The sequence below is a fragment of the Pipistrellus kuhlii genome, unplaced genomic scaffold (assembly GCF_014108245.1).
Source record: "Pipistrellus kuhlii isolate mPipKuh1 unplaced genomic scaffold, mPipKuh1.p scaffold_m20_p_15, whole genome shotgun sequence".
NCBI lineage: Eukaryota > Metazoa > Chordata > Mammalia > Chiroptera > Vespertilionidae > Pipistrellus > Pipistrellus kuhlii.
In genome coordinates, this window is record NW_023425460.1 from 26,552,536 (window position 1) to 26,565,828 (window position 13,293).

Genomic DNA, 13,293 nt, shown 5'->3' on the forward strand with positions numbered 1-13,293 from the left:
TTCTCGGGGACCTAATCACAGCTATCACAGGATTCAGAAGTTTGCTCCTGGCATTCAGTAATTTGCTTGGGTTCACCAGCAACTGGTGCAGCAGAGGGTTAAATGCATCGGAATCTGTGGGTTTGAGGTGTTTCAAAATTCTTAAATAGTTCTTTGATTCGTCTTAATTAAAAAACACACCACCACTATTTACTTTTAAGGAGCTCAGTGATGTAGCAAATTGATTTTTTTTTTTTTTAAAGCACTGGCTTGTACAAGGCTGAAAATATAATCTTGCTAAATATTTAAAAATCCATCACCCATTGAAATTTTCACCCTGTAAGAAACGTAAGTCTGCTATGTAAAATTGGCCAAAAGTTAGGACAGGTGAAATTTCATCACAGAACACGTTGACTGCCTTCTCTGCCGGCTCAGTGTGTCCCCCGAGGACCGCCTTTGCTGGGAGCATTAACAAGCACCGTGCCATCGCATAGGAATGTTCTCCTGCCCGCTCATTTACTCTGTTAGCCCAGGCCCCAGAGTCACACCCACCACCGTCCATTCCCTGGAGCTTCCAAAGAATGACAGAGCTGGGATGTAAGGGATTTGAAGCTAGACCTGTCCACAAAACCTCTGAGCACACCAGCTCTTCCAATCTACCTCGGGTCCCCTCTTCAGATCAGAAGAAAATCCGAATGCCTCCCGTGGCCAGGCAGGGAGTGCCAAGGAACAGGGTAGGTAGTGCGTGCGTGTGCGTGCGTGCGTGCGTGTGCGTGTGTGCATGTGTGCGTGCATGTGTGCATGTGTGTGCGTGCGTGTGCGTGCATGTGCGTGCGTGCGTGTGCGTGCGTGTGTGTGCGTGTGTGTGCGTGTGTGTGTGTCTGTGTGTATGGTCTGAGCAGCAGAGCTCGGGGAGGTGCAGGGGGCACTGGAGAGGACGGCAGCTACTTGGTTCGAGAGAAACTGCAAGATCGACATTTTGTGATTCAGCACTGAAAGTCAGTTCAGGTTTGCTTGTTGTAAGAACACCATAGGGGCCAGCAGGTCACCAGCTCTCACGCTTTGTGACTGCATCATCTTTGGCACAGCACTGGGAGCTAAATTCTGCGGGGTTATTTTCATCAGTGTGACATCGCCCCGGGGAGAGCAAGGCAGAGGCTTCGTTAACACCTTCAATACCGAGGGCGCTCCCTTTCAGGCAGCCTCCGCGGGCCGTGGGCCGCTCCCAGGCGAGGCAGAGGTGCTTCTCCCCCCAGGCGCCCGGAGAGCAGACTTCATCTCTCTCCTGGGGCGGCTGCTTACCCGTTTGTCAATGTCGTTGTGCTGGAGCTGCACAAAGCGGGCGCTGATGGCGGCGATGTAGCTCTGCTGGTTGGAGAACGCCACGCGGCCAGCACCTTTGGGGTACTTCAGCTCCGGGTCCGTGTCGATGCCAGCATAGCAGACGCCACCGTACAAACGGTCCATGATCATTGCCAGTTCAACTGCAAGAAAATGAACACGATTCTGTATGAGTGCTTAGAAGGAACTCCTGAGCAGGAGGAGCAGGAGGAACTACTTGAGAATCATGCAGTGTTAACTAAGGAACAGGAAACCCATGTGAAGTATCGTGAGGAGTGTCCACATCAGTCTTACAACTTCAAGTAGGGGAGGAGATCCTCATAAGCTACTTGAAAATAAAAAAATAAAATAAATAAAATAATTTTCACACACACACACACACACACACGAATTTGCATAATCAGAACTCCAGCAACAGTGCTGAAGGGATGCTGTTATCAGTAATCCTCTTGTTCTAACTTCTAACTGCGTAGTCTACTGGAGTGGGCCCTGGGTAGGCAAAGCAGTTCGAGGTGCCCTAACCAGTTATTAAGAGCCAGCCCTACTTATACTGACCTCTGAGACCAAAAGCAATTACTGAAGTTACACTGCTACGGTTACCATTAAACTGTAGGGAGAATTAAGTCATCATTTTAGCTAGAGGCACTGTGTTTACAGCCTGACAGTAACAGATCTCCACCCCTGAAAAAAATGACACTCAAAGTGTATTTTATCCCAGCGGAGAAACCTCCACACTAGCCTCTCACAGGAAATTCTTAGTAATACGAGTAATGATAGCAGCAGCAATGAACGTTTACTGAGCACTTACAGCGTGCTACAGGGGCAGTAAAAACATACCCATCCTACACCTGCAAAAAATCCTGGGGTTTAGTCTGCAGGTCTTGTCACATTTCTCCTATAGATATCTTTATATTTGCATATTTAAGATATACAAATATAAAACATACCCATCCTGCACCTGCTAAAAATCCAGGGGTTTAGTCTGCAGGCCTTGTCACATTTCTTCTATAGATATCCTTATATTTGCATATTTAAGATATACAAATATAAGGATATCTAAAGGTGTGATATTCTAAAATTATCCTCACCAAAAAGGCACCATGGAGAGAAATGTAGCACTTACTTACCTGGACCCAAACTGCCTGAAGGTAATTGTTTACTTGATACTAGACAGCACCTCCTCCAGGCACGACCATTCCTTTCAGGCCACTCACAGAGTTTAAGTCCAAAAGACTTAGCCCTCACCCTGGGGAATGAGGCAACCTGGGAATAAGGCCTAACCGGGAATTGAACCATGACCTCCTGGTCTGTAGGTTGATGCTCAACCACTAAGACACACCAAACGGGCCTTTTTTCTTAACTTCAAAATTTCTTCCCATTCTAGAGTGCCTAATATGGATGACTTTCCTAAGTGCCCATTTTTAATAGGAAGAGTGACCTACAAAAAACAGGTAATTTTCAGAAGGTGAGGAAAAAAGCTAGTAATCACTAAGCAACCTCAAACGCTGACGGGTGGTGTTTGGAAGAGATGCAGTGAGGAAAGATGGCGACCGGGGCCACCGCCAGGGGGCAAAGCCCGTCACAGCGCAGAGCCCCGTGGGAATCAGGATCTGAGAGAAGGAAACAGCACCACCCGGGGGGAGGGGGGGGTCAGAGGAAGAAATCTGTAGCGGGCATCGGGGCTGAAAGGCACAAGAACCACCCCCCCCCCCCCCCCCCCCCCCGGCTCTACAAGCAGAAGGAAAGCCAAGCACTACCGGGCTCCTGTGCTATGAAGCTGCCATGTCGCCATGACAGAAAGGCTGTCTTTTTTCTTCCTTTTTAAACATATTTTTGTTGATTTCAGAGAGGAAGGGAGAGGAAGAGAGATGTAGAAACATCAATGATGAAAGACAATCATTGATTGGCTGCCTCTGCATAGCCCACAGTGGGAATGGAGCCTGCAACCTGGGAATAAGGCCTAACAGGGAATCGAACCATGACCTCCTGGTCTGTAGGTTGATGCTCAACCACTAAGACACACCAAACGGGCCTTTTTTCTTAACTTCAAAATTTCTTCCCATTCTAGAGTGCCTAATATGGATGACTTTCCTAAGTGCCCATTTTTAATAGGAAGAGTGACCTACAACCAACAGGTAATTTTCAAAAGGTGAGGAAAAAAGCTAGCAATCACTAAGTCCAAGAATATGTGCTTAGTGGAGAAAGCCATCCCAATGACCCCATTATGATCAGAACGATCGAGTCATGCCAGCCAAGGGAACCCTGCTGACTGGCACTCAAGTATTATAGACCCTGACTACAGTCAAACAATGCCATAATGATGGGGCACATACTCTGAATGCCAGGGTTCAGTGGGTCCTTACACTTCATTCCAACAACCTCTGATGGCTGGAGGGCCTCCTTACCTCACTAATGTTATTCCAGTTACAGACACGCCAAGAAACTGAAGGTAGGATTCATTCATTGTAGCCATTCATGAACTTCCCTTTCTGGTCCAATGGGATTAGTAAAAATAAGTAACCTCAGGGCCTGGAAATGAAACACAAATTTCCCCAAAGACCTGGCTTCCTCTGGAATGGAACAAGATAGTAGACACCCCCTCAGCCTGGTGGATGACCAGGAGATGAATGTTGCAAGGACCGAATGGCACTTGCCTTCCACCATTCGGAAGCACTCGAGAAAGGGTCTGATTGAGAAAGAAGGGGCACTGGCTGTATGCCTGCAGCTCCAGCTGACGAGGCGCGTTCCTCAGCCACAGCTTCTTCTGCAGCACAGTGGCCTCCGAAGGAATCCTGGGGGGCTCCCAGGTGCCAGAGAAGGCTCCTTCCAAGAGCAGACGCTTTCCACTGCTTCGCAGATCTAGCTGCTGGGAAATCATCTTCATGTGCCAAAGATGGGGTCATGGCTTACGTGGCTGGCAGCTAGGTACTTTTGATAGGAAACAGAAACCCTCACTCACTATGCTTTTATGAGAATTATGAATAAATCATTTCCACATACAGGCTGCTTACACACAGTCACTTTCTTGGCCACCAAAAAGTCTGCAGACATTTGAGCCAGTGAAGTCTCACGTAAGGGAAGAGCAATTCCTTGAGAAGCTAGAAGCAACCAAGGTGAATAAAGAGAGAACTTTTTGAGGAAAAGAATATGAAGATTTTCTATTTCTCTTGCTACCCGTATCTCTCTTTTAATGACAATAAATAAATAAATAAACAAATAAATAAATAATAAATAAAAATCTAACACTGTGAACACCCCTGAAGAAAGAAATAATGATGATCAAAGAACTGTTGTTTGTATTTGGTCTTTTACTCCATTAGCAAGTCTTCACTAAGAGCACACTTCCTGTGGGCGACACTCACACACCACAGAGATATGTCATTTCAGTAGCTCTGTTAGCACTTAAAGTGACATTACTGAGAAAAATAACCACTTGGTGAATACAGCTTTAGGGGGAATGGGTAACTGAATTCGCCCACTAAGCAGATGACTAATAGAAACGCAGAGCGAGCCTTCCTCAAGGCCTTTAAGTTTTCAGCCTGAAATAATTTTTTCATAAAGCAAGCACCAGTTCACCTATACATGTCAGAATGTACAACTGCTTTTAGAGACTGGGTTTTAAAGGCTACTTTATAGTGAGTATCGTCAGTTCCTATAGGGAAGTCCCATATCAGTTCCCTTCCTCTGATGGGGGCAAGCTGAACCAAGAAGAGGGCTACTGACTCCAGTACTTGGGAGGAGAGAAAAGTAGAAGAAAGGCAGAAAGGATGTGGCAGAGGTCAACTAAAACCTGCATGGGCTTATCGATGTCTTGTGATCTCAACCCTGCTCATGAAACGTGAGCCTTGGATCAAAGGTTCAACGTACTTAGAGAGTGTAGGCAAACCACCTACTAAGCCTGTGACAGTGACTCCTCATTCTCAACCATCCTCTACAGAGGCCAAGGACACTGTGGCTCTCAGAATCACATTATCTACATTTAACCTGAGGAAGGTGAGGTATACAGGTGGAGGCTGGGATTCAGACAGATGGAGGTGACAGCAGGCATAGACAAGAGTCCATGAAGAAGCCAAGAATCTCCAAACTACTTTTTATGTTCTCTTTCCTATCCAGACAAGTGTTCACAGGGTCTGTCTGGTCACCACAGGGGCAGGAAATTAGCAGGTCTGGTAGCTCTATCCAAGGGCATGCTGTACTTTGGAGAAGCTCTGTGTTCCCGAGACACTCAAGTCACGCCATAACGACCTGCTCCATTATAACAGCAACACAACTGTGGGTCTCGCTCACACACAGCTCTTGTGATGACCTTCACTGTGCCAACATCAGAGGGAAGCAAGAACACTGCAGCTGTATGTAGCAGAGGGCCTCTCCCTGAGATCCTCCAAGCTGTGGTGACTATGCCTCTGACATTCAATCTGAACTCCAATTACGGTTCCTTGGATTTGCTCCTGATTCTTCACAGAGTTCTGAAAGAGGCTTTAATTCACCAGAGAGGAAACCATGACAACTCCCTCATTCGACCCCGGGGTCCTGTTCCTATCCTCTAGTTGGATTGGAAAGCCAGCCATCAGGCAATGGTTAAGTCTCAGATACTATGAGAACCAAATGTGGAAGAGCAGGAATGAGGATTCCCAAGGGGGAATAGCAACACACTCATCCTTCCAGATTGTAAATTGTGAATCTACAAGCCACATTTCTTCTCTCTGGACCCTAAGAACAAAGCAGGGGGGAAAGAGGCAGAAAGCACCTCAGGAGGAGGAGGAGGTCTGGACTTCAGAATGAAAGGAAAATCCAACTTAACGGTGGATTTTCTGGGTTTACAACTGCCATGTTGGTTCACAAGGGCACTTCACTCATCTTAAACGGGGACATGTGCTCACACGCTTTTACTCTGCGTCAGATGTTGGGAAATTAGAAATATTTTCAAATAAGTGATATGAACAACCAACCAAGTCAGAGAAAGAGAGTGTTCAACTTGATTAAATTGAGCTGGTACCAAGGTAACTGTTACTACTGTTACAGAGACACTATCTCAAAGCTCAGCTTGATAAAGAAGCTCAACTGCTGTGCAAAGAGTCCCAAACTTGTTGTCTGGAGATCTGAGTTTGAGTCTTGGCTTTTTCAATCATAGCGGCCTTGGCCGGTCACTCCTTCTGAACCTTGCTTCCTTATCTCTATGAGTTCTTCACAGGGTTATCACAGGATTAAACATCCATGAGCGCTCTGAACACACCGCTGAGCACAGAGTGGGGCTCAAATGTTCCGTTTGGTCTGGGGGTGGGTTCTGGCCTCTACTCATAAATCTTTGCTTAACATGAACTTGGCTCAGTTTTTGCTCCATAAGCGCCAATTCTTCCCAGACTTACTTTGGCTTTATGCTAACGTTACTCAACCTGCCCCCAGATATGGCAAAGTTTGACAACAGCTGTGGGGAAGAGAGAACAAAATGCATACTAACATTGGAAAACCCTTCACCCTCAGGGCAATGCAGTCCATCAAGTCTGTATGTCAAATCTGGAGTTTGTCTGGGACAACTCGTACTGAACTTGGGACTCAGTAAGAGAAAAAGCTCCTACTACTGAGAAACATGACGTAAGATGATTTCTGCCTGTTACCACTTCGTGGAACAACAACAAAAGCGGGGTCACAACACTCCTCCTTCCTGAGTCGCACATCAGAAGGTGGCTCCTGATACATGTGAACTCTCAGAATGCCTGTACAGAATGTCCGAAACAAGTGCTCTTTCAGGCTGTATGTTCTTTAGATGGATGCAACAGATCACTGAATATCTACCTTAGTTATCCCCCCCACCCCCTTACAGAAAATCCATGCTCTCAACCATCAGAGGGAGAAAAAGGCAGAGAAGGGAATGTTAGGATTCATCACAGAATATCAGACAGGAAAGAATGATCAAAGCCATCGCTAGGAAAGGACTAAGAAGGATGAGCAAATGGTAGGTCGGCCCCAAGGACTCAGATGGGATCTCTGAAGATGGAGCTGTGAGCAGGACCCAGACTGGGGCACTGTCACGAGGAGGTCATGAAGGAGAAGGACAGCTCACGTGCCTCTAATCAGAGGGCACGGAGGGCTTTTCGAGCCTGACCAGAGTTGGAAGGGGCTGGGTCCCAAAGCTTGATCACCGAGGTGATATTCAAATGAGATATCTAAGCCAAGAAGTTGGAGTCAGAGAATAGTCACGTTTATAAAGTGTGTGTGTGGGGGGGGGGGGGGGCGGGGGGGTGCATGTACAGGTGCCAGATGCCTCATTCTCTCCTCTTCCCTGGTAGCCTCTTCATAATCCCCAAGCCTGGCACTTATTTCCTCTCAGAGCAGAGAGATATATTCTAGGGAGGCCCCAAGGCCATAGGGATATGCAAAACAGGGCTATTTCCGTACTGAGGGAGACTCAGGAAGACCCGCTGCTTGCATTACTGGAACGGAAAGTGAAAATACGCTGTGCACTTCCAGGTAGAGAACCAGACAGACTACCTACCCCTTTCCCTGTGCTCCCTCTGAAAAGGATGTACGTTTCAGCCACATGGTGGCATGGTGAGTCTACCTATAGCCTTCCCTGGCCTGGGGGTGAGGAGAGGGGGGAGTGGAAGGAGAACAGGAGCTGAGAAACACCAGGAGACTTCAGGCAAGCTGTCCTTGGCTTGCCACCAACAAAGGAGGGACCGGAGGGAGGGAGAGGAGACGGTAGGAATGTGTATTGCTTGGACTAAAGAAACCAAAAGGCAGTCTAGCTTTGGGTAAATGCATCTAGGTTTTTCCACTGATATTTTCCCATTTTCATTTATCTGGGTCTGTGAGCCTCCCCCCCCCCCCCCCCCCCCGCCACACACACACACACACACACACACACACACACACACACACGAATTTATAAAAAGGAAGGTTTGTTAAATGACCAGGAAGAGAAAGCTAAACTCAGGCTAATACTGCTCAAAACAGGGTGCCTGGTTTCTTTAGGAGGGTTTGTGTATTTCTGTCCAGTGGGGTAAGGACTATCTGTATTAATTTATTAGTGACAATGATCTTGTCTTATGAGAAATATCCAAGATAAAATAGCTTCACAAGAGCCAAAGGAATAATTCCTGAGTGATAACATTTTAGTCTCCATTCCATGTTAAAGGACCATTTTTGGTGCAGGATAAGGTGAAAAATCAATCTGGACACCCAAAATTTCACTTGCTGAATACTGTCACCCATCTCTGATCCGGGGTCACCCTGCACAGAGGATCTGAAACAGGTCTGAGACTCTTCAAAATTCCATAACCACAATGCCCTCTGGAAATAAAATTTTTTAAAAATGGCCTGAAGTATTTAAAAACCAACTTTGAGAAACATTATGTTAAAGGGCATAATTTAGCATCACTTCATTGAGTTTCTTAGCATTCTATGGACACATTTCTCGCCTTCTGTCCTGAAATCAGCTGCTCTGCAGATGATGACCGTTCACGGGACAGAGAGATGTTCATTTGGTTTGGCACGGCCTGCGCTCGCTCAGCGTCACCAACACAGTGGAATGCTCAATAAACATTCTTGTTCAAGCGAACTGCACTTGAGCAAGAACACGGTCCAGCTGAACATGGCCTAGTGAAGTCAAACAAATTCCTTCAAAAACAGCCCTCTCTTCCAGGGCACACACTAGCCCACGGAGCTCAGTGTGTTTCAAAGAAGCCCGATTCTCTGCACATGAGCAAAAGCTGCAGACGTCAGATCTCTTTGTTCAGATTGCATGGCATCCAATATGGAAGTCTTGGATAGACAGAAACTCAGATGGAATCTGTGAAGATCGAGATTCCATTCTAAGGTGCCAACAGAGATGACTTAGCCATCCAGAAACCATAACTTAGCTACAGTTAAAGGAGGTGCTGGCATGGATGGACTCTTCCATCAGAGAAAGGGACTGTGGGTTACTAGCCACATTAACTGCAGAAATAAAACATAAAGACACAAATTTTAGCTTACCTTAAAAAAAACAACTTAAAAAAGACTTAGAAAGGGGATAGTATCTAGGTGGGGAACACAAAATCCCGCCTCTGATGATAAATTAAATGTAATTCTTGCCTAATCCTAGAATTTGCAACATCTTGCAGACACAGAGTGTTAAAAGAAAGAATATAACCTAGCACCTTGGATTTCCTGCCCTGTGGTGTCAGTGTGATCTTAGAAAAGTGTGAAAACTGAGTTATAAAGGGAAAATCTTAGAGAAGCTCTTACCTATCCTTTCAAATGATTAAAACAGAGAGTAAAGGGTGAATAATAAAAAAGGAAATTTAATTTATAAGCTATTGTGTCAGCGACTTAAAAATAGACACAAGAGGCTAAAGTCAGTTCTGTTATTTTTTATTACTATGGGGCTTTTTCTTTCGGATTTTTTCCCCCCTTCAGATTCCAATCTGGGGGGGGGGGGGGAAAGAGAGGGGCTAGAATATTAAAACGAATATGTGCTCGCAGTTAGGTGCAAAAAGAATAGCTAGACTACTAATAATATGAATGACCATTTACACTGTTAAAAGACAGCAGAGAGGATTTTTCTCTCACTCCGCTCCTAAATGTAAGGCCAGTTGGAAAAAGCCAGGAATATTCCACAATGTCCCCACCCACATCTCCTTTTCCGAAGCATCTGCAGCTTAGACACAACGGCTGCATCTACCGCCCCTGGTGCTGCTCCCGGTGGAGTGGGCCCTCCCAGGACTTCCTTCTTGGAGGGCAGGTCCTGGAAGGTCCTGGAAGGGTATCTGCTGCTTTGCTTTCTTCCCTTCACAGAGTTTCCAGGAAAATGAAAGTGAGACCCAAAGGGATCTGACTTTCTGAAATACCACAAAACTGCAAACTCCACAGTCACAATGAATATGTTTTAAAATCCTTCAAAATGGAATAATGCACACCTTTTTTTATGTAGGCCCAACGTGATCAAAAAAGGACTGGGTTGAAATTGAGATGTAAATAAACATATTAAAAACGTTGAGGGATGTTCGGGATTAAGAACCCATCAAAGTCACAGAGCCAAGTAGCTGTAGAAACGTTTTACATTCCATAATGGCCCTCACAACTTGACCTTGGTGATCTCTGCTTTCTCGTTTCTGTTTTAGGTCGGACTACGCCCACCAGCTTACAAATAGCACAGAGATAATGTGCTTTCGCAGCTACGGTGGCAACAGTAACCTATCTTTTCATCTTCCTTTAAAAACACACACTCAATTATTTTAAACATTTTAAAAACTTAGTTCCTGCAAGTAATTTTGTTATATTCCACTGGCAATAGCACTGATCCCCAACTGATTAGACTTGTGTGTGGGTTTATATATATCATGTCATCAGCTCAGCATCCCTCCCACTGCCCCAATCAATTATGCCCCATCCCAGCAGGAACAATGATTGCATCATTGGGGAAATAAAAAAGTAAAATAAAAATAAAATAGGGAAGCTTTATAAAAAGTCATCATAAAGATGCCTGAATATATAACTCATTTTTCAAGCTGCGTAAGGAAAAAAAAAAAAAAAAAGGAACCTGTTTCACTTGCAAGGAGCTCATTCTGACACTCAGGGGCACACTTTCCAGCAGTGGTGTGACTGTCACTGAGGGCACTCGGCTGCCTGGCACATATGGGTAACTTCTCTTTCTGTCATCCATGACAATGCTAACTGGCATGAGAAGGCACATTGCCAAATGCATTGGTACTATTTTTAAACCATGTGGTTGCATACGAAAGCACTAAATAGAATTCATCCTTTCAAAATAACATTTTAATGAAATTCACTCTTGCACCATCAGGAAATAGAACATTTTTGGGAGGAAACATTCAATTTTGAAAGCATCAGCTCAGCGAAACAGACAAGAGAGCCTTTTTTTTTTTTTTTTTTGAGACTGTGTATGACTGACCGGAAACCTCGGGAATATTGAAGACTAATGCATTGGGGATTTTGTTGTTGTTGTTGGTTGTTGTTGTTGTGGTGTTTACTATTTCCACTCACCAGCTCGAAGGGGTCGTGGAACTCCCCCAACAAAGATAGTTTTTCTGGGGTCCAGAGGCTGAGAACCATCCATTACAAAGTCACTGTCACTTAGGTTCCACGGTCGGATTTGCACCTGAAAAAAAGTCGTTTACTTGGTCCTTACTTCATTTCCATCAACCCCAAAGGAGAATAAGGTGACTGACGACAAACCCACCGATTTGTGCATTTTACAGCACACACAACCCAAACAAAAATCCAGTTATTATGTAATGTAATCTGCATTCAGTGCCTTTCCATGGAACTCTGGGAAATCTCCTTGTAGGTACTATACTCAACACTCGAGAGATATACCATGGAACCTTCACACAAAAAAACCCATCTGTGGCTTTAAAAGAAAAGAAAAAAAAAAAAAAGCAGTCTTTTAGAGAGAGATTCTGGGCTTTGGATCAGATCCATGTCAGCAAAAGACAAACTCTGTATAACCTGTCACAGTGCAGCACTTAGCTTTGTAAGTGCTTGCCTGAAGGAAGGCGATGAAAACATGAGAAATATTTTTCTAAAACTTATCTGTATGTCTGGCTTTTAAATCCTCATCACCCCCTAAAATTAAAACATTGATTTCTCAGCAATAGGATTTCACATGGATTAACACTCATCAAGTTAGCATGGAATTACCAGGAATATCAAACAGTGCAGTTACCTACTTTGGATTTATCTGATTTTTCTAAACAATCCCGGGTAAATAAAGGCAAGCCTAGAAACTGAAGTGGATTCACAGAGTAGAAAAAAAGGAACATTTGTGACGTAGTTCTTTCTATTTGTTACATCTCTTGGCTGGGAAACCAACTTCCTGTCCATTGTTTGTACTGTTTTATCAAATGATAAAAAAAAAAAAAAGGTATTGCATCAGAATTTGAACCTTAAAATATAGTCCTTTCCATCCATAACTGAATTATCAAAGAAGAGCTTAGAACAAAAGCACCAAAAAGCCCTCCCACACTGAAAGGTGAGTTCGGCACTGCCTGAAAAAAGGACCAGTCCTGTGAGTTCCAGGGGGAGGGCTAGGTGTAGAAGCAGAGAAACCGGGGTGTCCTTACGGAACATGCCTCACCTCCCCTCTCATAGATTAGGACAAGGACACAAAACGGCTGCATTTTCATTTCCTTAGCATCAACAGAATTCTTCAGTTCCCGCCGATGCTCGACTATCAACAGTTAATGCAACCAAAGGCATAAGAACAAGTCTTACGTGGTTTGGCTTATGTCTAGGAGTACTCTCCCGTGTGAAAGGTAGTAAAATCTGCCGATTACACTTTCGAAACACGTTGAATGTCAACTCTAAAACTGGCACTGCTCAGGAACAGTCTACGCAGTCCTTATAATTGTTACAAAATCCACCCCCACCTAACGTTTGGCCTTTGATGACCCTGTTCCCTTCACTTGTCAGCCAGAAGCCAGAAAGTCTCCATTTCCCCCCGTTTGCAATTCTGTGAACAGGCCTTGCTCTACCCATATCACATTGGGGGGGAAATTTTAAAAAATAAAAATAAAAACCAAAAAAAAAAAAAAAAAATGCCTTCATGAGCCCCCATTATTAATTTTCAATTTAAAACTCAATTTCCAGACACTGTAATAACAACAATTCTAATGTCACCAACAAAACAAAACAAAAGTAGGATGCATCTTTTTTTACACAGAGCCGTCTCTCCGTTTAGTCTTATCCCTAAGAACGTAGTTAAGGCGGCTTCAGGACCTGTCCTCCAATACCTTTCCGGCAATTCAGTGTGATCCTGGATCACTTTGCTTCACCAATGCAAACAACTCCTGTGCAGTAAGTACCCACACTGCTCTGGCTTCATTCACCCCGGGGACAGAAAGCGCAGTCTGCTGTGCCAGCGCCAGGTCACCACCGCCCTGGAGCTGTGCGGGCCTCACACCTTCTCGCCCAGAGCTCCCTGACTGCCCCCCTCCCGCCCTCACCTCATTTCATCACACACGACCCATTCCG

At 44.9% G+C, this 13,293-nt stretch overlaps 1 protein-coding gene across 7 annotated transcripts in view; it reads right to left on the reverse strand.

Moving 5' to 3' along the window:
• Positions 1-13,293, reverse strand: part of CPEB3 (cytoplasmic polyadenylation element binding protein 3) — a 168,429-nt gene that overhangs the window by 18,873 nt on the left and 136,263 nt on the right. For 6 of the 7 annotated variants that reach the window (XM_045581902.1, XM_045581903.1, XM_036438552.2 and 3 more), the window contains 2 exons: positions 11,305-11,419; positions 1,282-1,463 (listed from right to left, as the gene is read on the reverse strand). In XM_045581902.1, the coding sequence (XP_045437858.1) occupies positions 1,282-1,463; positions 11,305-11,419 (297 nt within the window). Of the gene's footprint in view, positions 1-1,281; positions 1,464-11,304; positions 11,420-13,293 lie in introns of those variants that run through there. The other variant, XM_045581904.1, reaches the window with a different exon arrangement.